The sequence below is a fragment of the Ahaetulla prasina genome, chromosome 1 (genome assembly GCF_028640845.1).
Source record: "Ahaetulla prasina isolate Xishuangbanna chromosome 1, ASM2864084v1, whole genome shotgun sequence".
Classification (NCBI taxonomy): Eukaryota; Metazoa; Chordata; class Lepidosauria; order Squamata; family Colubridae; genus Ahaetulla; species Ahaetulla prasina.
This window is the reverse complement of record NC_080539.1, coordinates 80,589,994-80,616,760: the sequence shown is the minus strand read 5'-3', so window position 1 is coordinate 80,616,760 and position 26,767 is coordinate 80,589,994. Positions and strand designations below refer to the sequence as shown.

General features: G+C 41.4%; 1 protein-coding gene across 1 annotated transcript in view; it reads left to right on the top strand.

Annotated features, from left to right (window-relative positions):
- FMN2 (formin 2) overlaps positions 1 to 26,767 on the top strand; it is a 224,110-nt gene that overhangs the window by 35,102 nt on the left and 162,241 nt on the right. The window contains exons 3-4 of the mRNA XM_058165778.1: positions 3,075 to 3,222; positions 13,862 to 13,923. Coding sequence (XP_058021761.1) covers positions 3,075 to 3,222; positions 13,862 to 13,923 — 210 coding nt within the window. The remainder of the gene's footprint in view (positions 1 to 3,074; positions 3,223 to 13,861; positions 13,924 to 26,767) is intronic.

Genomic DNA, 26,767 nt, shown 5'->3' with positions numbered 1-26,767 from the left:
GTGAAACGAAGACACGTTTCTTGTTGAAATGCTCCCTGAATCTCAGCATCTATGTGGTGCGCTCACATTCTGCATTCCTGCCTTGGAGATCTGTGTGAGCCTTCCAGAGTGAGCAAGATTTCAGATGCTGCATCAAGAACTGAGAGACACACATGTGAGTCACATCATTCTCCTTCTAATATAGGATTTTAACGACAGGAACCAGTGAGTCATCCCAGTTTTCCTGTCAACTGAGTCACTGGCAGGCTCTGAGTATTATCCAAGAGACTTCATGTCTAAGGAACAGTATCCACTTTTCTGAACATTAAGAAAGAAACTATCAGTGGTATTGAAGGTTTATCTCCAATTGCTTGCAATAAGAACATGACTGCAATAAGAGCATGTCTGTTTTCTTGTCTTTCTTTACTCACAAATAGCATAGAATGGAACTTTCTGGATAAGTCAAACCGCCAGACCATGCTTAGCATCTTCCCCAATGCTGGTCCATCTCTATTTAGGGATTCTGTTCTAATCTTGTTTTGAAATATATTCTTACTTTGGAGACAAGCAGGGACATTCTGAGAAACTTTATTTTGCAAAACTTCATTCTACTCTCAGAATTTACATTCTTTGTACTAGGTATCAAAACAAATCTTGGGAAGGCTTTGTGAAATAAACAAACGTTTTAGCAGGATGCACTGCTAAATTTTTCTGAAAGAAAATTATCAGTGGTATGGACATTGAAGGTTTATCTCCAATTGCTTGCAATAAGAACATGACTGCAGTAAGAGCATTATCTGTTAATCAAAAATCAATGTTTAAAAAACCAAAGAGGCTTTTTGGAAATGGGATTGTTCTTCTGTTATTCCTGGCACTTTTTATTATTAAAAAAAAATTGGAAAATATTCAAGAAACTTCAAAGCAAAAGGAAATAAAATAAAATATCTGGTAATATCTGTCCTTTAATTTCCAAGTTCTTTTTTCCTTCCTTCCTTCCTTCCTTCCTTCCTTCCTTCCTTCCTTCCTTCCTTCCTTCCTTCCTTCCTTCCTTCCTTCCTTCCTTCCTTCTCCTGACTAAAAGTCACTGAGAGTTCCTTGCAACTGTTCCAAGTGATTAAATGTGAATTGATTTAATTCAATTTTCATCACATGTAACTCTTAAATTTTCCTTATTTGGGAATTTTCCAAGAGCTGAAACTGTTGTGAACAGAGAGTGCTAGGAGTTAAAATATCTGCTCTGAACTGCGCCGTAAGATTTTAGCTGCTACTTACTTATTCATAAGATGAGCCCGCCTACATCAGTATAGAAACAAGATAGTAGCATTCCTATAATTCAGCTTTGAGGTCTCATCTGGTTTGCTCTTAATGTAAGTACTCTACAGCTTTAACTGATAACATTGCAGTTAACAACGTAGTTTCGTAGTAACTGTTTTGTAAACTAGAATAGAGATAGATCTGTGAGAAAATTAGAATTGTTTGGTTGAATGTAATGAGAGAAGGCAGTAGCTGTATTGATTAGAAACTGGATACATTCTCCAGATTCTGCAGGCAAACAGGGTGCCTCGCCCTTGTAAGATAGCTCTGCAGTTTTAAATCAGAAGTCAACATCATTGTGAAAGAGGATATGTTATATACATTTTGTAAGCAGCTGTTTGCTGGGCAATTAACTTGTAAGGCTACTCTGCTTAATAACAGATGAAAAAATTGTATTATTACAATTATTGTGTTATTGCTGATTTTGAAAGTTTTAAAGAAAAACTGGATGGTTCATAAAGAACTTTCCTTTCTTGGAAACCAAGATGACTTCTGCAGAGGTATCAAAGGTAAACTTCTATCTGATTTATCAAGATAAAGAACAGAAAGGAAGACTTAATATATAAATTTCATAGTTAAATGTTCAATTTTTGTGATGAAATATCGTATGCTAATATAGTATGCATATGCTAATATCGTAAAATTATAACATTGCTATATGGTATTAAGAATTGATTGTTTTCTTTCTTTATTTGCAGCAGCTATGCTGGGTTTTGTTTCAAAAACTTTTTGTATGCATGAGCATGAAATAGGTTTTACAAAGTATAAAGGTTGCCATTTCCAAATAGCTGCCAGTGCTGCTGGGCAAAGAAAATAGAAATGGGTTATCCTGTGAATTTCAAAGAGGACTTTATAATTTCTTTCCAAACCCGAGATTAATGTACAAAACCCTTTAAAATATCCCAAATAGAGACTATAGGGTTGTATAAAGGGAGTTTTTTTAAAAAAAGATAAATGTGTATAGTATATTTACTGATCGTTCCTTTATAATAATATACAAGGTACTTGGGGTATAACAGTCACATTTTCAGAAGTTATTAAGAAATAATACTGTTACAGCTTCGATACTTTTTAAAATATAAATTTATAAATTACAGTTTTCAGCTTTGGTAAGTTAAATTAACAAATCTTATCATGGCAACTTCAACAAACAAGCTCATCGATATTACACCTTAGTCTGATAGACCATCAAATTAGGTCAAATTCTAAGATAGTTATTCACAATTTATGCTTTTTAAAGGTCAATAGTTCATTTTAGATTTTCTATTCCCAAGGTATTTTCCATAGCAACCTGAGGATGGCATCGTGTTTATGAACTAAATTGACTGGGCTAACAAACAACCCAAGCAACTCCTTTAGTTGCTTCTGAGTTCAGTGTGTGCTGTCCCATAGACACAATTTAATTTTAAATGTTAAGGTATAAATCCTCTACCCTGTTCACAAGTAATTGGGATTCCCCTGAAGTCTGTCTTTGTACAAGATCAAGGTAATCTTGTTTGTACAACTGAGTTCTCCAGAAACATTGACTTAAAATATTTAAATTAACATTCTGATGTTATTTATTAGGTAGATATAAAGGTGGACTTTTTAATACTGCTAACTCAACAAATATACAGCCACGATTTTTCAATATTTTTTTTAAAATAAATTCAATTTTACGTTTCATAAAATAAAATGTGAAAACAAAGTCTGGAGCAGTACTGCATTGTTAAAAGCAGATGAGAGATAATAGGTCTGAAAATGCATAATGTTTGTATTTTATTTCTGTCTTGTAAATAAAGCAAGATCAACTTTATACTTGGGCCGCAGTCAATCAACCCACTCATTCATCAGATTACACGGAAGGAAGATTTCCAAGAAGAACTCCATCTGTGTGGCCAGCACCAAAGCCTCCAGATGAAGAACAGAAAGAGCAGCATATAAAGAAAGGTAAGTGGATACCAGTACGTGGTAGGGATGCCAGTAACTACCAAATCTTTAAGCATGCATTTAAAGCCAGCATTTCTATTAATTGGAAGAAGAAAGAAGAAGAAAAAGGCAATGCTACCTCAAAAGTTCTTCCTATAAAGAATAACATGAGGGAGGAATGCTGTGGATGCTGAATGAAAGTAAATTTTGTATTCATACACTCCAGATTAGACAACATATTTCACATGACACTGTGAAATTAATTTCCCATTATTATTTTCCACTGGATAAACACTATTTAATTTTGAAGCTTCAGCAAAAAAAAAAAAAAATCAATTTAGGGAGAAGGTTTAAGGGTCTTAATAGTAATTTGCCAATTTTCATTATTTTTTTTAAAAAAAGCTTAAAATATTTCCTGAGGTAATTTGCAAAACAAACATCAACACAAAATAAAAACAAGTATATTTGTCATTGTTGCATTGACAACCTATCAAGAAGTATCAACTTATTGGTGGGTTGTTAATGGATGAGGATGGAGCTGTGTTTCCCCAATCTTGTTTCACTGCTCCAACTATGGTACCTATTTGGCTCTTACTATTGGCAAGTGCATTTTATCTTTCTCCACTTTGATTTTATATTGATATTCTGTTTGCCTCTAAAGCTGGAAAATTGCTTGAGGTGCAGTTAGAGGTGGGAGAGGGAAAAGGAGAAAAGACATGAAGAAATGGTGAAGGAGAAAATGATGATGAAATGATGAAGATAAAGTTGAACAGAACTTTTTAAAAATTATATTTTTAAAATATTATATCAGCAGTATCTGGCTAAGTAATGAATTTGAGGGAAATGATTTTGGCATCCTTTCTTTCTGCTTCCATTTGGAGGAATAAATGCATTCAAGACAGCTATATATAACAATGATTTAGGTAGAGTCACTGAAATGAGTGCTGTGCAGAGCAGCAAGCAGCAGGATTAAAAGTCGTGACCCTGTTTCAGGTTTTGTTTGCTTTTTTATGATATTTTTAGAGAAAAGTATGGACTTTTTATTTCACCCTTTCCATCAAGTGGTGTTTTGTGTCTGGACATTCCCATATTTAATGGTACTTAGAACATTTGAACCCAAAAGCTCCAAAAGGTTAACTATCCCTGATATGGAGGTTGAAACCATCTTATATATACTATTACATTGTAAATTTTATAGAGACATTAGGTCAAACTACATTGTGCCCTTAATAGATAAATTCCTTAGGAGGCCAGATAAATTATACATGAACCTTCTTCTTTAGGATGTAAAACCATTCATTATGTGTGCAGTGTAATAGCTAAATTTTATGTGGGTGTAGTGAAAATAAGATATAATTAAAGACTTGTACCTTTGTTTTAAATATTACTTTTGGTTTAATACATCTTAACTGATTGTTGGTGAATAGTTTTTCTTCTTACTTTACATCTGTTATTGTTTTAGATTTATCATCTGGGCAACAATAGTATTAACATAGCAATAGAGGAGTTAATGTTATGTTCTGTAATTTACTTTGCTAGTTGTTAGTACATTAATGTGTTTATTTGCTTCAGTCTAATTTTGTTCTTTTAAATGTTGCTGGTCATTGACCAAATAAATATCATTGATTGATATGGCCCTTCCTGTAACAATTTATAGTAGCATCAAACTGTTGCCATGTGGTAAATCAACCAACACAGACAGGTTGCTGTATATTGGTCCACCTTAATGGCTGTCTGAAGCTACAAATCACTAGGGTGGCCCTGCTCCTGATCTTAGCTGAACTGTACTTCCCAGATAGCTTCCATAACTCATCACATGCATTTTTTTCAAAGCCATCAGTAGCAAAGCTACAGACATTAAAGTAATAGAAGAAAAACTCAGTTGATTAGCAACATGGTATGGTTTTGTTTGGTGTGGTTTCCATCAATTAAAAATGGAATGCTTTTTTTTTTTTGTAAGATCGTTGGTGATGGCTGCTGCTTCTTTCTTTTCTTCCTGCCCATAGTCATTATGTGAGATGGATAGCTGTATACATTGTACATATAAATAATTAAAGATAATCCTGGGTAAAGGATCCTAAGAAGAACAATCAGTATTCGTACTAATTTATTCAAAATATAAAATCTTACTTTGCAAAACAAAACTATTTTATTTATTCCCCTTAAACTTCACACTCCCATGATAGTAGATATAGGCTTCCTGTCTTCATTTGCTGAAATTACAGCAAATGATTTGTAAGAACAGTAAAAACTTAAGGAAGAACTTCTTCTCGGGGTTGAGGAGAGAAAAGAATCACTGAAAAAGTTTATCTACCTTGAGACAGGTTTCATTTTGACCAGGCAAGGTTCTGGCCTATAAAGACTTTCAACCTTCCACTTGAAGCTCACCTGAGACCTTTGTGCATGTCAGTCTTGCCTCCTGGTGACTGCCTGAATAAGTCCTTGCAGTTTTCTTGGCAAGCAGGTTTTTTTATGATTTGCCTAGTCCAGGGGTGTCAAACTTGCGGTGTCACATTGTCATCATTGCGACTTTCCCCCCCTTCGCTATGATGGGGGTAGGCATGGCCAACACGAGTTTGACACCCCTGGTTTAGTCTTTTTCCTAGGATTGAGAGTGCATAGGATTGAGTGTGTGTGAGTGGCTCAAGGTCACCCAGCTGTTTTTGTGCCTGATATATAGGACTAAACTCACCCAATATGTTCACTACTGTGCCAAACTGGCTCTGTACCACACCTGGGAAACTATTTATTAAGTAATTCACCTGTGCTACTGACAACTAGGAGCTGTTAGCTCTTGAATTGCTTTGCCCTAGAAGTTCTTAATCAGGGAAGGAGTTATATGTTCTCTTGCAATTGCCACTATAGTCTCTGTCAATCAGTGTTAGGATGAAAGCATGTATTCGACAGTATGTATTCAACTTGCCCCTGGCATTTAAAGAAGATAACCATTCCATGAGCTGTCATTTGTTCAGTTTTTAAAAATCCATTACTAATTTTCAAATGCTGACTTTTCGTCTTCCCAGTCTTAATATCCATAGAAATACATCTAGCGCAAGTATTTTCTTGGAAAGAATGCTTTAGAACTGAGATTGATGGTTCTAAATTCATACTGCTTTCCTCTGAGCTGCTAAATGCTATGTTTTCATTTATATTGGAAGAAAATACTCAAATATCTTTTTATTTATTTATTTATTTATTATTCACACTTTTATACCGCCCTATCTCCCTAGGGACTCAGGGCGGTTTACAGCCATATAAAAAAAGCATATATATATACAGGGTAAAACATTAATTTAAAAAACTTATTACATAGGCCGAATATTTAAAATAGAGATATAAATAATAAAACCCATTTAAAACCAAATTTAAAATTTAAACATTTAAAAATTTAAAATTCTAGTCCAGTCCTGCGCAGATAAATAGATGTGTCTTAAGCTCGCGGCGGAAGGTTCGAAGGTCAGGAAGTTGGCGAAGACCTGGGGGAAGCTCGTTCCAGAGGGTGGGGGCCCCCACAGAGAAGGCCCTTCCCCTGGGTGTCGCCAGTCGGCACTGCCTGGCCGACAGCACCCTGAGGAGTCCCTCTCTGTGAGAGCGCATGGGTCGGTGAGAGGCATTCGGTGGCAGCAGACGGTCCCGTAAGTAGCCCGGCCCTATGCCATGGAGCGCTTTGAAGATCATTACCAAAACCTTGAAGCGCACCCAGAAGGCCACAGGCAGCCAGTGCAGTCTGCGCAGGAGAGGTGTTATGTGGGAGCCACGAGGGGCTCCCTCTATCACCCGCGCAGCCGCATTCTGAACTACCTGGAGTCTCCGGGTGTTCCTCAAGGGGAGCCCCATGTAGAGAGCATTGCAGTAATCCAGACGAGATGTCACGAGAGCATGAGTGACCATGCATAGGGCATCCCGGTCTAGAAAGGGGCGCAACTGGCGAACCAGGTGAACCTGGTGAAAAGCTCTCCTGGAGACGGCCGTCAAATGGTCTTCGAAAGACAGCCGTCTATCCAGGAGGACGCCCAAGTTGTGCACCCTCTCCATTGGGGCCAATGACTCGCCCCCAACAGTCAGCCGCGGCTGCAGCTGACTGTACCGGGATGCCGGCATCCACAGCCACTCCATCTTGGAGGGATTGAGCTTGAGCCTGTTTCTCCCCATCCAGACCCGTACGGCTTCCAGACACCGGGACAACACCTCGATAGCTTCGTTGGGGTGGTCCGGTGTGGAAAAGTACAGCTGAGTGTCGTCAGCGTACAGCTGGTACCTCACATCGAAACCACTGATGATCTCACCCAGCGGCTTCATATAGATGTTGAACAAGAGGGGCGAGAGAATCGACCCCTGAGGCACCCCACAAGTAAGGCATCTCGGGGCCGACCTCTGTGCCCCCGTCAACACCGTCTGCGACCGATCGGAGAGATAGGAGGAGAACCACCGATGAACGGTGCCTCCCACTCCCAATCCCTCCAACCGGTGCAGCAGGATACCATGGTCGATGGTATCAAAAGCCGCTGAGAGGTCTAATAAGACCAAGGCAGAGGAATAACCCCTATCCCTGGCCCTCCAGAGATCATCCACCAATGCGACCAAAGCCGTCTCAGTGCTGTAACCGGGCCGAAAACCGGACTGGAACGGGTCTAGATAGACGGTTTCCTCCAGGTACTGGGGTAGCTGACATGCCACCACACTCTCTACAACCTTCGCCGCGAAGCAAAGGTTGGAGACCGGACGACAATTACCTAAAACAGCTGGGTCCAGGGAAGGCTTCTTGAGGAGAGGCCTCACCACCGCCTCCTTCAAGGCGGCCGGAAAGACCCCCTCCAACAAAGAAGCATTCGTAATCCCCTGGAGCCAGCCTCGTGTCACCTCCTGTGTGGCCAGCACCAACCAGGAGGGACACGGGTCCAGTAAACATGTGGTGGCGTTCAACCTACCCAGCAACCTGTCCATGTCCTCAGGAGCCACAGGGTCAAACTCATCCCAAATAGTCTCAACAAGATGGCTCTCTGACATCCCACCTGGATCTACCCAATTTTGGTCCAGGCCGTCCCGAAGCTGAACGATTTTGTCGTATAGATAACCACTAAACTCCTCAGCACGTCCCTGCAACGGGTCATCCCGCTCTCCCTGTTGAAGGAGAGAGCGAGTAGCCCGAAACAGGGCGGCTGGGCGGTTATCTGCCGACGCAATGAGGGAAGAGACGTAGCAACGTCTCACTTCCCTCATTGCCACTAGGTAGGTTAGGCTAATGAAAATGAAATTCTTTGTATTCCAAATTTGTGCATGTGTGTGTGTGTATATACCATACAGTACATACTTAGGTTAGCCTGAGAAGAATATTGAAAATAGCAGGTTAAATGGAGTGGAACACAAAGCAAATTATTTATTTATTTATTTATTTATTTATTTATTTATTTATTTATTTATTTATTTATTATATTTGTATACCGCCCTTCTCCCGAAGGACTCTGGGCGGTTCACAGCCAATAAAAACGGTACATACAATACAAATTTAAAAACTATATAAAAAACTGATTCAATAACAGCCTAAAAATTTAAATACAGTTTAAAACCCCGTTTAAAACCCTAATTAAAACCCTAAAATTAAACTATGTTCAAGCTAGTCCTGCACGTCGAAACAACAGCGTCTTCAACTCGCGGCGAAAAGTCCGGAGGTCGGGGAGTTGACGAAGCCCCGGAGGCAGCTCATTCCAGAGGGCGGGAGCCCCCACAGAGAAGGCCTTCCCCATGGAGGTCGCCAGCCGACATTGTTTGGCTGACGGTATCCAGAGGAGGCCCTCTCTGTGAGAGCGCACTGGTCAGGGTGAGGCTACTGGCGGCAGTAGGCGGTCCCGTAAATACCCGGGTCCTAAGCCATGGAGCACTTTGAAGGTGATAACAAGCACCTTGAATTGGACTCGGAAGATCACTGGGAGCCAGTGCAGACTGCGCAGGAGAGGTGTCACACGGGAGCCACGAGGTGCTCCCTCTATCACCCGCGAGAATTAGATCATAGACATCATCCTTCCTGTAAATTTTCTTCAACCTCCACAGACCACATCTACAGTATTTATTGTTGCTTCCCTACGCACAAATTGGGTAGGTATTGCCATACTACAGTTTTAATAGTTTTAGAAGGAGAAAAAGGCAGATCAAGATCCTCTGTTCAATTTTATTTCTGATTCTCTCCCCACCCCCATAGCTACTTAGATAACCAAGGGAAGCTTGGTAATACGAACTGGATTTGCTGCCCAGAATCAATCGGATTAGATGGGCGGCTACAGAAATGGAGGAAATAAATCATTCAATATGTTGAAAAGAACAACGTATTGATTTATCTCTTTAGCTTAATATACTACACTCCTCGGGCATTATCGTTTTAAGACTGGCTGCAGTGTAAATGTTTCTGCGTAGAAAGATTTTTTTAAAAAAAGCTTCTTACTACTGGGAATACAGTCTGGGAAAATGACATATGGACTGAGTGTAGCTTAAATTATCAGCCAGCTAATTGCAGCAGGTGCATCCCTGTTTATATTACTCTAGAGCAGGGGTCTCCAACCTTGGTTCCTTTAAGACTTGTGGACTTCAACTCCCAGATTTGCTGACTGAGGGACTCTGGGGAGTTGAAGTCCACAAGTCTTAAAGGGACCAATGTTGGAGACCCCTGCTCTAGAGCTCTTTTTTATCCCATCATTAAATAATTCAGATTTTTACGGTTGTGGGAATAGTGGGGATTTTTAAAATAATCAGTAGAGTAACTTTAGGCATATGGTCTTCCATGTTAATTTAAATTACCTTCATTATGTAAGTATTTGATTCTACTGTATTCATTATTACAATGGTTTCCAAAGAGGAACATATTCTTTTATTGCAGGCAAAGAATTCCAAAAACAGGAATACTTGTTAGAATGTTGTTTCTGCTTTACAGTCTTAATCAAGAAAGATTACACAATCTTTGAAAGATTTGGTTTCTTCCTAAAATAGTTATATCATTCACTTCTATCCTTCAGCCCTTGTCACTTGCTGTTGCCCTACATACTGTAGGTAGAAGTGACGTCCCTTACTCTGGAAGTTCATGGTATAGATCAGCCATCTTCAACCTTTCTGGCTCTGTGGACTGGCTGTGGTAGCAGGCCTCACGGGCAGGAGGGGATGGTTTCATATGTGCAATCTAATTCCATGCATGCAAGTTTAAATCTCACCGGCTCAAGGTTGACTCAGCCTTCCGTCCTTCCGAGGTGGGTAAAATGGGGACCCAAATTGTTGGGGGCAATATGCTGACTCTGTAAACCACTTAGAGGGCTGTAAAGTACTATAAAGCAGTATATAAGTCTAAGTGCTATTGCTATGTACAAATGGAGCTTTGTGAGCTCGCACCTCCTTGTGCAGCCCAGTTCCCAATGGTAGCAAGCCACAACTGGTTATGGGCCACGGACCAGAGGTGGGTACACCTGGTCTGGAAGTGTTGTGTCTTGCCCGCCCTCAGAGCAGCCGGGGCCTTCTTACCTGCTCCCCAACACTGAGGAATGTATGCCTTCCGGCCCAAGTCCTGGCTCCATGCCCCCACAAACTGCAGAAGAAGGAGCATCTCCCTGCCCCAGCCCTGACTCCATGCCCAGGCAAACGGAGCAGCTAGACCCCTCCCCCTCATCCACAGCAGGTGAGCCTGAGGAGGGTTTACTCCCAAGAACAGCTGATTGGAGTGACCCTCGCATCAGAAGATTGGAGAGGCGGAGGCAACAGAGGGAAGGGAGGGGCAGGCCTTAATGAGTGCTGAGTCATGGAGCCACACCCCATGGCCTATATAAAGGAGCTACTTTCTGGCAGTCTCTGAGTCAGGCAAAAGTCAAACTTATCTTGCTGAAGTCACTTACTGGTCTCCTGCCTGCTCTGAGGACTTTGCTAGGACTTTGGGCAGAGCTGCAGAGGCAAGCCTGATTCGGATTTCCCGGACCCAGCCGTTAGCGGAGGAGTGGGACACGACAGGAAGAAGAACCAGGAATAGCAACACTTCTTTGAAAGATGAGACCAAGTTCATGATAGAGTCAGATATGTTTTTTCCTAGAATTCTTACCTCTAAAATGGAGTACTAGGATGTATAATCAACAAGGTTGTCATGACATAGGACATACGTGAAAAGACATGAGTGTGACATGGAGGAAGGCAATCCTGCCCCCAAGTGATTGTACTACAGTTTGTTAAATATGCAGCTATGTGCAGAAAATTTGAAATCATCCCCGAAATAGGGGAAAAAACTTACTGCTGGGAAAGTTATTGTAATTGATAAAAAATTACTTTCACTAGAAATGCATTCAGCAAAGAGATTGTGCAGATATCTAAATGCAAGCCTAAAGCTCTCCCTTCTCGATAGCATCTCTGTTGCACTGCTCATTTTGGGGATGCAATTCCTGATGAAATTAGGAGAACTGGGTACTAATATTTTAAAAAGGCATTCAAGATACATTTTTGTGACCTGTTTTCTAATTGTTGACAGTTCTAATTTAGTTTTTAATTGATATTGCAGTATGTTTTATTTTGATTTTTTTGTTTTGTTTTATGGAATACTGCCATCAGATTCTGATAGTCAGCAGTATAAAAATTAGGTATAAATCATACCGTTTGGTGCTTACAGCTTCTGGAGATTTTTTTTTCCAGCCAATCTCTTGCAGGTCAGCTAAATGTTTCAGTCCTTGTACTATTGATGAGTTTGCTCTTTTAAAAGTACATTTAACTACACAGTATTGATTTTAATTATTGAAACTGAATCAAGCACTGAAATTTGCTTATTGGTAAAAATTTCTTTGTGACTGTCTTCAGTTCTTTTCATTCATGCGAAGAGTAAATGGTCGATGTCAGGGTTTAGAGGAAAGTTAAATTGAATGTGAATGAATATGTATCAGTATTATATAGTTAATGAGTTAGAAAATGTCATCCAATTTAAATAATTGTCTTAGTAGAAAATATTGTGATTTAAAACAACTGAAGAGTAATTTTTTCACAAGAGGGCAACAACTGTCTAGAATAATTGATTGTAGTCTTAACAGTCAATACTTGATATTTATTTATTTATTTATTTTGTCACACAGTATATATAAGCATAAGCATGAAATAACTATACAATAAATAAGCATATATATAAGTATGAGTATGTAATAACTATATTAATTGGATATAACGAAAGGAATCAATAGGATAGGAACGGTAGGCACGTTTGTGCTCTTATGCACGCCCCTTACAGACCTCTTAGGAATGGGGTGAGGTCAATAGTAGACAGTTTTTGGTTGAAGCTTTGGGGATTTTGGGAAGAGACCAGGGGTGAAATGCTCCCGGTTCGCACTGTCTCCCCCGATTAGGTAGCAATGGCAGCTGCTAGTTCGGAGGACCGGTAGCAAAAATCCCTGGCCCCGCCCCCCCTCCGCTTCTGCTGAGCCGCACCATCAGCAGAGGTTTTTTTTCACTTTTAAAAGTTTTTCTTCAGCCAAAACATGCCTTTAAAAGTAAAAAAAAACCTCTGATGATCGCGGGGCTGAGCAGAGATCAAAATCCTTTAAAAGTTTTTTTAAAAAACCCTCTTCAGCCAAAGGGGGAAAAAACAAGAAAAAAAACCCAGGATTTAAAAGCCTCCTCTGGCGATCCCTGAGGAGTTTCCTGATCCTCACAGGCTTTTAAACTCACAGCCCCCACTTACAAGAGCCCCCACCCATGCCCAGCCAATTCCACCTCCTCACTTACCTATAATTACTGCTCCTTTCCGGCTGCAACTGCATGCTTTCTTCAGCTACTGAAGAAAAGAAAAAAAAGCTTGCTTTGACTTCCTGCTTTGCTAGCTGAGGAACTCTGGGATTTGAAGTCCACAATAAAATAAAATAAAATAAAATAATAAAATAAAATATTTGTGCAGCTTTCTGAGATTTGGTGCGTTTCTGTAGTGTTTCACTCTAACTACACAAACACACAAAATCTCAGAAAGCTGTATGTGGCATTTTGTGTGTGTGTGTGTGTGTGAGTTGTGTGTGTGTAAAGTGTGAAAGTTGGTTTTTGAGCTTTTTGTGGCTCTGTGAAGTGCAGCTGCTTTTACATTGTGTGTGAGTCAGTTGTGTTGTATTGTGTGTGTGTAAAGTGTGAAAGTTGGTTCTTGATACCTCTTATTGTTTTTATACTTTGTTTATTATTTTTATTATTGTTATTGGCCACGCCCACCCAGTCATCTGACCACCAAGCCACGCCCACCAATTAAGCCACGCCCACAGAACCAGTAGGGAAATTTTTTAGATTTCACCCCTGGAAGAGACCACAGAGTCAGTAGTGTATTCCAAGCATTAACAACTCTGTTACTGAAGTCATATTTTCTGCAATCAAGATTGGAGAAAACATTAAGCTTAAATCTATTGTGTGCTCGTGTATTGTTGTAATTGAAGCTGAAGTAGTCTTTGACAGGAAGGACATTGTAATAGATGATTCTATGAGTTAAACTCAGGTCATGTCAAAGGCGGGTGATGTCCTTTATGATGGCAGCAGTAGAATCAGAAGTGAACAGACTAAGAATTTTCTCAAAGAAATTATGTGACTCTATATTAGACATGTGTATCTAAGAGCTGTGAGCCTTTCGAGATAGTTTCATATTTGGAACAATAAAAATAATTTTTAATTTTACTTCCCAATCCAGAACCTGAAGTTGCTGCTGAGGCATCAGAGACAGAAGATACAGAGATTGTTCAACAGGTACAGGTAAGATCTTGCTAGGAGAACACTTAACTATATTCAAACTTTCCATATTTAAATTACTATTGCTAAAGACAATATTTAAATGGAAAGCAAATATCTTATAATGTGCAAGGTACAGCCCTTGGTTATATTTCTTAGCATAATATAATTTGGTTTTAAGTTTACTTTTCAGAATCAGTGGTAGGAATACATCTTTGCGCCAAAGTCCAGGGTTAAAGACCTGGAAGGGGCCAAACCATGCAGAAAGCACTAGGAGGTGGCATAACAGCATGCAGCTCAATATCCGCATATGTGCATCTTGGGAAATCTTTGGATTGACTGTCTATTTATTTATTTATTTATTTATTTATTTATTTATTTATTTATTTATTTATTTATTTATTTATTTTTCAAATTTATATACCGCCCTATCTCCCTAAGGACTCAGGGCGGTTCACAGGCAGTTAAAATACATATAAATACAGATTAAAAAACAACAATTAAAAAACTTATTCTATTGCCCAAATTTAAAATAGTATAAATAATAAAAACCCCTTAAAACCCATAACTTTAAAATCTAATCCAGTCCCGCGCAGATAAATAAGTGTGTTTTAAGCTCGCGACGAAAGGTTCGGAGGTCCGGAAGTTGACGAAGTCCTGGAGGGAGTTCGTTCCAGAGGGTGGGAGCCCCACAGAAGGCCCTTCCCTGGGTGTCGCCAGACGGCACTGCCTAGCTGACGGCACCCTGAGGAGTCCCTCTCTGTGAGGCGCCTGGTCGGTGAGAGGTATTTGGTAGCAGTAGGCGGTCCCGTAAATAGCCCGGCCCTATGCCATGGAGCGCTTTAAAGATTGTCACCAGCACCTTGAAGCGCACCCGGAAGGCCACAGGTAGCCAGTGCAGTCTGCGCAGGATAGGTGTAACACGGGAGCCACGAGGGGCTCCCTCTATCACCCGCGCAGCTGCATTCTGGACTAACTGGAGCCTCCGGATGCCCCTCAAGGGGAGCCCCATGTAGAGAGCATTGCAATAATCCAGGCGATTATTCCCTTCTGCCCTTCCTCCCCCACACTTCATCAAAAGAAGGCTAGCTTCATATACTTACAGCTACAGAGTCCGTTTTAATGATTTTATGTTTGATTATTCTTCTCTATGATAAAAGTGTTCATTCCCAAGGAAGTTTGCTTAGCATCAGGGCAGTAGAAAGAAAAGTTACTTTTTTGTTATTTCTGTATTGTGCTTTAAATGAGCTTAATTTAAAAAAAAAAAAAAACCACCCCTAGAAATGTTCATTTTAAATTTCTAATCAGGATTAACAAGCAGTGGGGACATTGGTTCTGTTTTGTCTATTGTTCATAACATATTCTGAAGGAGAAATATGGAATGGCATGATGAGCAGAGGAGAAGATAATTAGGTACACGTATAGCTCGCTTTAACTTATATTCTGTCAAAACAATTATATTCTAAACCTAAACTTATATAGCTGCCTTATCCAGAATGTGTTAATGGCAAAATACTTAAGTGCTGAAGGGACTAAATATGTGAATGATAATAGATGCTAAGGCAGCGCCTCTCAGGAAGCAATATTTTGGATTTTGGGCAGAAAAAAGGTTTGTCTGCCATTCATTAAGGCAGCTCCTCTTTCTTTTATGTCAGCCTGAGAAAAGATGTGGTGGCTGCTTTAAGGAATAATGTGCTCCTTACTGGAACTTCAATAAATGAGATATTGTGCTTGTGTGATGCCCAAAGCACTTATTTCCAATCAGTTTTAAAACATGCATAATCATAGAGGGTATTCTGTGTATCTCTTCCATCCATTTTATAAAGTAGATTTTAAATGAGTCCTGTCTTTGCATGGTGCTTCTCTAAACATTTATGTGTTGTCCTTGCTAATTATCTTAGCAATATTAACATCAACAAGCTGAATATTTGAAAATATTTACTTCTACAAACTCTTAGCTTTTCTTTCTACCTTTCCCATCTTTTTGGAAATAGATGAAGTAGAGTAGAAAAGTGTATCATGTCCAATAATGTTTTATAAATAAGGAAATTAGCGATCAGGGATTCAAGCATATTTGTTGAGATTTTATTGGGTAAAAATAAAGTATCCTTGAGTTGAGTTCAACCCCTATGTAGGATGATTTGATCCTTGCTAGGCAGGGTCAAGCCCAGCAGTGTGTTTCACATTAGGTTACTACCGGTTCGCCACATGCTCGCTTTGTGCGCATGCATGCATGGTTTGCGTGCGCATCTGCCTTCAACACATGCGCCTCACCTTCCGTGCATCCGGCCTCAAAACGTGCCTAAATAGGATGGCATAGAGCCAGGCCAGGTGGCCGGGGCAGACCCACCTGCAATTTCCGCTACCGGTTCAGGAGAAACGGTCCAAACCGGCTGAATGCCACCTCAGGTCAAGCCATGAGATCATTTTCAGGGATAGCACTGCTTTTGGCTAGAGTTCAAGGCACTGGTGGTTATCTATAAATCCCTTCATGACACAGGGCATGGTTACTTGGCAAACCATCTTATCTCTGTTCAGTATGATCAAACAGGATTAGAAGAGGTTGTCATCTTAGTGGCTACTCCCAAAATTTGGAGCAAACGAAACAGTTTCCTTTATCAAATTAGTTTCTTTTTTTTTAATTTTGACAGGCTTTGAGGTATGTTTTAACCTGTTGGATGCTTTGATCATAATGTTATTTAAGCTGTTTGAGCACAATTTTTGGTAGAAATATCTGCAGTAAATTTCTGTCCCATTTAATTTAAGAAAAAATGTGAATTTGAATTTGCTTTTTCCTTTTTCTTCAGGGACACTAAAGAAGTTACAGGTAGTTCTCATTTAGTGAATCCAGTTGGGACTGGTAACTTGGTCATTTAAATGAAGTGGTCCCTACGTGAAAAAATAGCACGATTGTGCTAACAATTTTACTTCAGCTTTCCTTTGCTTTATAGCAGGGGTGGGGAACTATGGCCCCTTTATGACCTGTGGACTTCAACTCCCAGAATTCCTGAGCCAGCATGGATTTGAATTCTGGGAGTTGAAGTCTACAAGTCATAAAAGGGACAAGATTCCCCACCTCTGCTTTACAACCTCAAACAGCTGGCTGGGTTTCCAGAATTTGACTCAGGAGGAACCCAGGTAAAAGGGCAAATCATATAGCCCTTTTTCCTGACTCCTCTCTCCTTTGGAATGTGCATCCTAGAACTGTGATATTTAGCAGTCCCAATATGCCCTCCCATACTGGGGCAGCAAGGTACTTCGACCGAAAAACACTTTTTATACATACATACTCTACATACATACATACACACAGACACACACACAGAGACAGAAACACAGACACACACACAGACACACAGACACACACACAGACACACACACACACACACACACACACACACAGATATACAAGAGAGTATATACAAGAGAGTAAGCAGACACATAATGGGGATCACACTGTTGGGGTCCGTCAGCAGCCTACGGAGCTGGCAATGGAGTTGGACAGTGGTGAGGCTGAGGTGAGGCCAGGGCCATCGGGAAGTGAGGTACAGACTCCAGAACCTCCAAAGATTGATAGTAGTGAAGCAGAGGAACAGGAGGAGCCTGTTCCTAATGCACGCATGAGAAGAGCTGCCAGAAGGCAAGAGCAGCTCAAGCAAAAAGGACAACTCGGGAGTAGGGCCAAGAGATGATTGGCCCCTCCCATAAGGCTTAAAGCAGACCAGCACCAGCATTTCAGCTTTGCCGGAAAACAACGTTGTAGCTGCGTCCTCTGCTTCATCTTCTGCTTCATATATGTCTTTGTTTTTGTGGCTTCTGGACGTTTACCAGGAAGAGCTTTTGGCATTTCCCTAATTGGACTATGGTGTGTGAGATAACTGTGGAATTTGTGTTGGGAGGCATTTGTTTTACTTTGAATTGAACGACATTGGGAATGAAGTAATTCCCAGCTGTTCGAATAAAATTTGTTTTTCCACGGACTAAGTTTATTACTACCTACTTGGGCCTCGGTCACAACACCAAAGAGAGCCACTTAGGAAGCAAACAAAAGTCTTTAATGTGAAACTGATTAAGAACTTGTCAGTTTCAGGCATAGTTGCTGTCAGCGTTCCAGAAAAAAACCCCTCTCGACAGTTGCTGTCTACCGTAGATTCTAATCAACTAATTAAGATCATAGAACTAAACTTGTTAACTTGCAATTAGCACTTTTTAGGAATGCACTGGACTGCAGAGAAAAGCAGTTCAAGAATAAATACAATCTTGTTCAGGCAAGCTCACCATTCTGCAAGAGGAAAAGGAGAAAAAAAAAGACACAAGACAAGGTGTACTAACTGACTGTAATGGCAAATACATGACCAACAGAGAGCACTCCAAGATCATGAATGTGGGCATTGGTCACAAAGTTACTTTTTCATCACTTTCATAACTGCATAGGGTCACTGTCTGAGGCAGTCACTAAATGAGAACTACCTGTGTTTTGTTGCTGATATTATTAGATACAAGCCTTTTTAGATACAAGCCTGAGGGCTCCACAGCTTACTGTGTAGCAATTGAAAAGCCTGGGTCAAAGTATGCAAGGCTATTTGAAAGCTACCTATCCAAGGTTATCAGCATACATTTTCAAGCTATTTTTAAAATGAATATGTTCATTTAGTCTCATATACAAATATCTGTTAATTTTTCATTAAGATTTTTTTCCCCCTTTCCCTTTTTTAGAGACTGGAAAAAACATTCAGATATCAGTTATTGCAAGTATGAAATTAACAGTGTGAAACATAGCTAGACAGGCAATAATTTGACTTTGTTATATAATGCTAAATGTTAAATAGAAGGAAACAATACCCTAGGAGAAAGAACCAAGAACAGCTGTTACAGGAAGGTTCTTTTTGGAGATTTTTCATTTGGCTTCTGAACTATGAAATGTATTAGACCTCTGATCACTTGGATAAATTTCTATTTCAGTCTGATGAAAAATAATATACTGAACGAAATGCATACATGAAGTGAGAGAAATTATTACGGAATGTAATAAATTGGATGTTCCTTGTACTAAGATTGGTGAAGAAGATGCAGCCCAGATCCCAGAGATAACACCATTAAACACCAAATATTGAACATTTCTTATTATAAATTTTTAATGATAATGTCCATCGCATTTATCTTTCCTGAATCATCTTATTTTCTGGACACAGTAGCATATTCGATAGTCACAGATGTGAAATTTAAAGAGAAGTCCATTAGGAGGTATTTCTACACTTGTTTCCTTTATCATGTAACTGCCTTCTAGAAATAAAGACGTCATTTTGGAAGCACAGGCTAGGGGAAAACATCCTTTCCCCCAAATGTATGCGCTGGTAAGCATAGGACCGTTTCTCCAGGAGTAGGAATTTGAAACAGGGGTAGTTTAATGCGCCTCTGTGCTTCAGTGGCTTCTCCCTTTTCCTTTTTATTCAATTTCAATTAAACCAAGAGAGTTGCCTTTCCCACAGCATTAAGTGCTTTATGCAGTTTCCAAAGATACAATAGAGTGAATACTAATTTTTTTATAAAATAATTTTTATTAAACAGTTTGTCTTTAAAAACAACACAAAAAACAATCACACATGTATAAAAACAAGACATGTCAAGATATAACATATTAAATATTATATAACAATGGTAATTTTATAGCATTTCGTATTGACTTACGTATTTTGCTTTTGTAGTTCTCTAGTCTATCATTTCTATTTACTACTCTATAGTAGGATAATCGCATTACTCCAACATATATATACACACATTATAATATTCATTGTTCTTATCTACACATTTATATTCGTTTATATTTACATCTCTTTATTTAGTGGTGTTCAGTTACTTTAATCTATGTTTCATCAATATTAAGTTAAACATTTCTTGTTCTGATTTCTATTTTCGAGTGAATACCAATTTTCATTCTACCAATCGACTTGAGTGAGTCCTGGGCTTTCTGTAGTATCTACCACAGTCATTCTTGAATGAAAATTGGTGACTTTGAAATGACCCTTTTCCCCTCTTTCCCCTCCTGACTACTAGGCCCTTTGTTCTCTCTTGCTAGAGTAGTAGCTATGGCTGCACAGTTGGAGTATAAAGGAACACCAACCTATTGTATTCTCATTGGGGGGGAAAGTTGCAAAGTTTTTATTTATTTATTTATTTGTCAAGCATGTAGAAGATAACAGATATAAGTATAAACATGATTATGAATACAGGAAATGGATACAAATAAATGGGGATGGTAGGACAGGGACAATAGGCATGCTGGTGCGCTTTTGCTTTTTTTAAAATTTATATCCCGCCCTTCTCCGAAGACTCAGGGCGGCTTACACAGTGTTAAGCAATAGTTTTCATCCATTTGTATATTATATACAAAGTCAACTTTTATTGCCCCCAACAATCTGGGTCCTCATTTTACCTACCTTATAAAGGATGGAAGGCTGAGTCAACCTTGGGCCTGGTGGGACTTGAACTTGCAGTAATTGCAAGCAGCTGTGTTAATAACAGACAGACTTAGTCTGCTGAGCCACCAGAGGCTTATGCACGCCCCTTACAGACCTCTTAGGAATGGGGTGTGGTCAACAGTAGACAGTCTAAGGTTAAAGTTATGGGGGTTTGGGGATGTAACCACAGAGTCAGGTAGTGCATTCCAGGCATTGACCACTCTGTTGCTGAAGTCGTATTTTCTGCAATAGAGTTTGGAGCGGTTTACCTTAAATTTGTATCTATTGTATGCTCGTGTATTGTTGCAGTTGAAGCTGAAGTAGTCATTGACAGGTAGGACATTGTAGCAGATAATCTTCTGTACTACATTTAGGTCAGACCAAAGGCGGCGTAGTTCTTCTACAACTTTGAAAAGAGGCCTCGGACTACACAGTTGTGTATGTTTTTCACCCACCTGTTGATCTTACTCAAGGGATTCTAGCAGAAATCACTTGTGATCTCACCCCTGTAGGAATCAGCTTCTGTTTAGAATTAGGGATTTGAGAACTTTCCCACAGCAGTCCTGGTAGTAGGAGAAAAAATTAACCAAGGCTCCTAACAATTTTTTTAGTCTCAGTGGTTCTTAAAAGTATATCAATCAACACAGCCTCAGATGACAAAGCAAGCATCACAACTGCTTGTTTTTTTTGCTTCTTTATATGGATTACTGTACATATTTATTTAATTACTGAGGTCTGGAAAAGCAGTTTATTCTGGAAATTTAACAAAATATCATGTTCGGGGAACATAACAATTCTTTATTGTTTTAAATCTTCCTTATCCACAAGACAGACATTAGTCAAGGCTATGCTATTTTTTGATCTTAGATACTTTACCATAGCCTTGGTGTGGAGTTACAACTGTGGATCAAAGATTGAGACTGCGGCTTGGATAGAACCTTATGATGAAAACAGATTTCACTATTGGAATAAACAGGAGAAAAGTTATATCTCCTTTAGAGCTGCAATGGAGCAGTTTTTCCTCCAGAGAAAGATGCGTAAATTTAACGTTGACATTTGAAAAATTAATAACTATAATGCAGCTTTTACTTCCACCATCATACTTATTTTGAACCCAAGATACACAATTAATCAAATAGAATAGTCTGATCCTACAATATCTAAACATTTTATTGTTAAAGCTGTCTGTAATTGCACATTATGGAAATATTTTCCTAGGTGTCTTATTTTTTTAAGGAGAGTCCCTGTACCAAAATCAAAATTATTATGTAATTGATACTTGTTTATTTTGGTTTTTTTTAGTTGAGTCTCAATAACTTATATTTATACTCTGTGTCATCTATATGGTGCTCCACAAATTTAATATATGTCTTGTATGTGTCTGTGTGTAAGTATATGTCTCTGTCTATCATCTAACACACCATAACATTTCAAGTTCATGTTCAGTTTGATACTGAGTATATTCTAAATATGTATCCTGTTGGAGTCCAGGGTGTCTCCACTGAAAACTGAACACAGACATATATTGCAAGATTTAATGATTTATTTTTCCAAGAATTTGAAAATAAAAATATTCACTCTGGAAATCCAGATTCAGTGCTCAGTGCATATTTGAATACCATTTGAAAAAAATTCCAGAATAATGTAAAAATCTAATTAGATTACTATTTTAGAATGTAAACCTGAAGACAGAATCTGTATTATTTTTAGCACTTAATAACATCTTTAGATGTTTCGTCCTATTTATTTTGCAAAGTCAACCTTCTTAAGATTCATGAGACCAACCTAAAACGAAGGCAAAACAAGAAATTTAACAGAATATATTTAATACGGAGTTTCTGTAGGATCTCTACTTAGGCACTAGGTGGCAGTTGCCCATCTCAAAATAAGTCTTGCAGATCCAGCCAAGTGTTTTTCTCCTGTCAAACTTTTTAATGGGGATATTTATTTATTTGAGGCAGATATTAGTGGTTGTCTGAATTGCTGCAGTGGTGCCTCCATTATGTCATCACAACTGGCCAGCTTTTCTTGACGTCTTATAGCTGTGAAGTCCCGCGTATATTTATTGCGCTTCATGAGAGGACTTTGTCCCCATAATACACCCTGCTTTATTTACTTAACTGTATTTAAAATAACTGGGCTGGTGATTTAATATTTCCTTATGCTAAAGTAATTACCTAATTTATTATAGACAATAGTAAATATCACCTTGTCATAGAATTTTAAAAGAAAGGGACACTGTTTTAATAAACATACAAATTGTAATAAAAACACTGCACTTAAAAATTGCATCAAAACGGAGACCAGACACTTATAATTCCAAAGCCTTTTAAATTAAGGAAGGTTTTGGCCGTCTTACAAAAAGCAATTGAGGGAAAGCAATTTGACATTGATGGAACCACCAAAAATGTTCTCCCTCCCTCTCTCCCTCTCTCTCTCTCTCTCTCTTTAATTAAATAAGAAAATTAATTTTCTGAGAATATTGGAACAAGGATGAAGATCTCAACAAGTAAACAGTTTGATACAGGAAAAGCACTCCTTATAACTTGACATTAAATAAAGCTTATGCGAATATAAGGATCTTCCTTGGTTTAATAGAGCTACAAGTAAACAGGGTCCAAATAGTGTAATAAAACTCAGTTGTGGGGGAATTTTACCATACATTTCAAATCTTAAAAATAATGATTAACTCTGTATGCTATTCCAAGTTTGAGATGTAGAAGGTGGTTTTAATTTCATACATTGAGCATTAAAAAAAAAGATTCAATAGTTAATATACTCAATGTTTACAGAGTACCAAAATAAAAATTAATTTATTCCATAAGATTTGTCCATTTTAAAAAGCATTATTTTAAGGGAAATATTTTCTTTATTGTAATTGCCGTGGCAATATTTTACAAATTATGTAAAGTATGAAAGAATGTATTTTGACATAGTAATATAAATCAGGGGTTGTAAATCAGATCGCTATTCGGTGTAATTACATGAAGAGCTATAATTTCAGTGGAATAGCCCTCCTCTTTTGTGTTTGTGTTTTCAGTGAAACTTTCCTAAAAAGTTTTCAAATATAGAAAGAAATCTTTGTATGTAAAGAGCTAGAAATATATTGATTATCAGTTCAGTGCCCTGAAATACCTTAAAATATATTGATTAGATAGAAATATTTTTATAATATGTCCTTGGGGAAAAATAATTGTACAATAATTACAATCTTACAATTACAATAGCTATTGCGCATGTCCAAGATGGCGTCGCGCCGCTGACTGAGAGATGCGGCGGCGAGCCTCCTGGACGTTTCTGGATGAGGGGGGACCCTTTTGAGACCTTGGGTCCCCCCGCCCGGGTGGATGAGTGTCTCCTCAGCCCGGGGGTGTTGAGGTGGGTTTGGGGCGGCCCGGGGCGGCCCGGGGCGGTCTCCCATCGCGGCGGCGGCGGCGGCGTTCCATTTCCGGCGCCGGCACCGGCGGCCTGATCCGGCCTTGTCCGGCCTGGTCCGGCCTCGCCCGGTCCGGCCCGGCCCGGCCTGGTCAGCGGCAGCAGCGGAGGAGTGATGCGGCGTTGGCGGCGTTGTGGCGGCGGCGGCGTTGTGGCGGCGGCGGCGGCGGCAGGCCTTTAGGCGGCTTGGGGACCCTTGAGATCTTGGGTCCCCGCGGGCCTCGAGTGTGACCAGAGTGTTCTCTGGTGGCGTTTTCTCCGGTGGCGCCTCTTTCCGACGGCGGCGGCGGCCTGGCCTGGCGGGGGCCTGGCCTGGCGGGGGCCTGGCCTGGTTCGGTGGCTGGCGGCGGCGTTGGCGGCGTTGGCGGCTCGAGCCAGGGGGTGGGGACCCTGTGGAGATCTTGGGTCCCCCCCCACTTTGGGTGAGAACGCCCCCCAGCCTGGAGAGTAAGGAGGACTCTGGGCGGCCTCGTCGGGGGCCAACTAGGCGTTTCTGTTCGGCGGTGCCCTGGCTTGGTTAGGTGGCGCCCGGCGTTGGCGGCGTTGGCCCTGACATTGGCCTTGACGGTGTTGACGGCCCTGACATCGGTCGTGGATGAAGATGACGCTCGGACGTTGGCAGTGGAGTTTCCCCCAGGTGGAGCCGAGATGGAGCCCATGGAGTCCGTGAAATTGGAGGACTCGCCCTTTCCTCCCCCCCCCCCGCCACCCCTGGGCTGTCCATAGAACATCATCGAGCCCCAGTTTGGTACCCTCGGCAGCCGTCGGGCTGCAATTTCCGAATTCGATGGGCGGGGTGAGCCGTTGTGGTGCTGAGTGATTGTATAAGGCGGTGACTATTTCATCTACTGCCCGAGACTGAGACTGAGACTGAGATGGATTTCCATCGACTTTTCCCACCCGGAGATATCCTGACCGACCAGGATGGGTCTGCTTGCCGTGTTTTTCATCATGCGGACATTTTCAGCGGCGGACCTTCTTGCCCTCTGATTCCCCTCTCGTGGGTCTGGCCCTCGTTATCGAGGCCTATCTTGAGGACGGGTTTTGGAACCCGAGAGATGGCATGCCAAGAATAGGAGACTTAGGGATTTTAATTAATTGTTTTAACCGATTTTTAAGGGAGTTTTAATGGGACTTTTACGGGAGGGTGGAAATCGATGGGCTTGGGTTGGTGGGGGAGGTAGGGGTGGGTGGGGTGGGAGGTTAGGGCGGATGAGGGGTAGCCCGTCGGGAGGAAACCAGTTCCAGCGCATGCTCGTGGCGACTATCAAATGGGTTCGGAGGTTATGGAAGTGTGTTCCTTTGTGTGAGGTGAGTCTATTTGCACGGTAAGTGGGAGGGGCAGATATGGCGGAAGGGGATCGTATCGACATAGGGGTCACGCGTTCGATGTCTGCAGGCGATCGCGTGCCCGATCTGACTTCTCCCGTTCCCGGATGGTCAAGACCCTCAGAGCCTGGGCCTTCGTCTGATGTTATGCAACGCACGGTCCGTGGCCAATAAGGCCCCTAATACATGATCTGATACAGGGGTGCCACGGATATTATAGGCGTTACGGAGACCTGGTTGGGCACTGAAGGGGTGTGCCCTGGTCGAGATGTGCCCACGGGTTTCCGTGCATTCCATCAGCCGAGGCCCAGGGTAGGGGTGGAGGGTGGCGGTTGCTATTAAAGAGAGTCTAGAGCCGAGGAGACCACTGTACCTCAGATTGCGGGTGTGAATCCCTCTTTGTGAGGTGGGGTCATAGATGTCAGATGGGCTTGCTGGTGGCGTACCTGGCTCCTTGCTGCGTGACAGCTGCCCTGCCCGAGCTCCTGGAGGTGCTTGCCGGGGTGGCAGTGGAGACCCCCAGACTTTTAGTCATGGGGGACTTTAACTTGCCATCTGCCGGCTCGTCGTCGACGGTAGCTCGGGAGTTCCTGGCCTCCATGACGGCCTTGGACCTGACTCAAGTAGTGGATGGCCCCACTCACATCGGGGGAGGCACACTGGACCTGATATTTGTCTCTGGTCAGTGGTTGAGAGATCTGGACTTAAAGGAAATAGTCACTGAACCTTTGTCATGGTCAGATCACTCTCTTCTTCGCCTGGACTTTCTGACCGCTACCCAACACCGCAGGGAGACGGAACCATTACGGTGGTACCGTCCCAGGCGCCTGATGGACCCAGAGAGGTTTCGGACGGAGCTTGGGCCACTTCCTGAAGGTCTGGCTCACGGCACGGCAGAGGAACTAGCTGCAGCCTGGGAACGGGCTGCGGCTGGGGCTTTAGACCGTGTCGTGCCTTTGCGGCCTCTGACCCGGCGCAGATCCCAACCGGCTCCTTGGTTCTCCGAGGAGCTGAGGGGGATGAAACGCCGGAGAAGACGCCTAGAGAGTTCCTGGAGGTCCAGCCGTTCAGAGGCTGATCGGACACTAGTTAGATCCTATACCAGGACCTACCTAGTGGCACTGAGGGAAGCGAGGCGTTCCTACGCCTCCTCCCTCATTGCGTCGGCAGATAACCGCCCAGCTGCCCTGTTTCGGGTGACCCGCTCCCTCCTTCACCAGGGGGAGCGGGATGACCCGTTACGGGGACGTGCTGAGGAGTTTAACGGTTATCTATACGATAAAATCGTTCAGCTTAGGGACGGTCTGGACCAAAATTGTGGCGATTCAGGCGGGGTATCTGAGGGCGGTCTTGGTGATGTTGTGTGGGATGAGTTTGACCCTGTGACTCCCGAGGACATGGACAGGTTGCTGGGTAGATTGAATGCCACCACGTGTTTACTGGACCCGTGCCCCTCCTGGCTGGTGCTGGCCACTCAGGAGGTGACACGAGGCTGGCTCCAGGGGATTACGAGTGCTTCCTTGTTGGAGGAGTCTTTCCGGCCGCCTTGAAAGAGGCGGTGGTGAGGCCCTCCTCAAGAAGCCTTCCTGGACCCGGCTGTTTTAGGTAATTATCGTCCGGTCTCCAACCTTCGCCGCGGCGAAGGT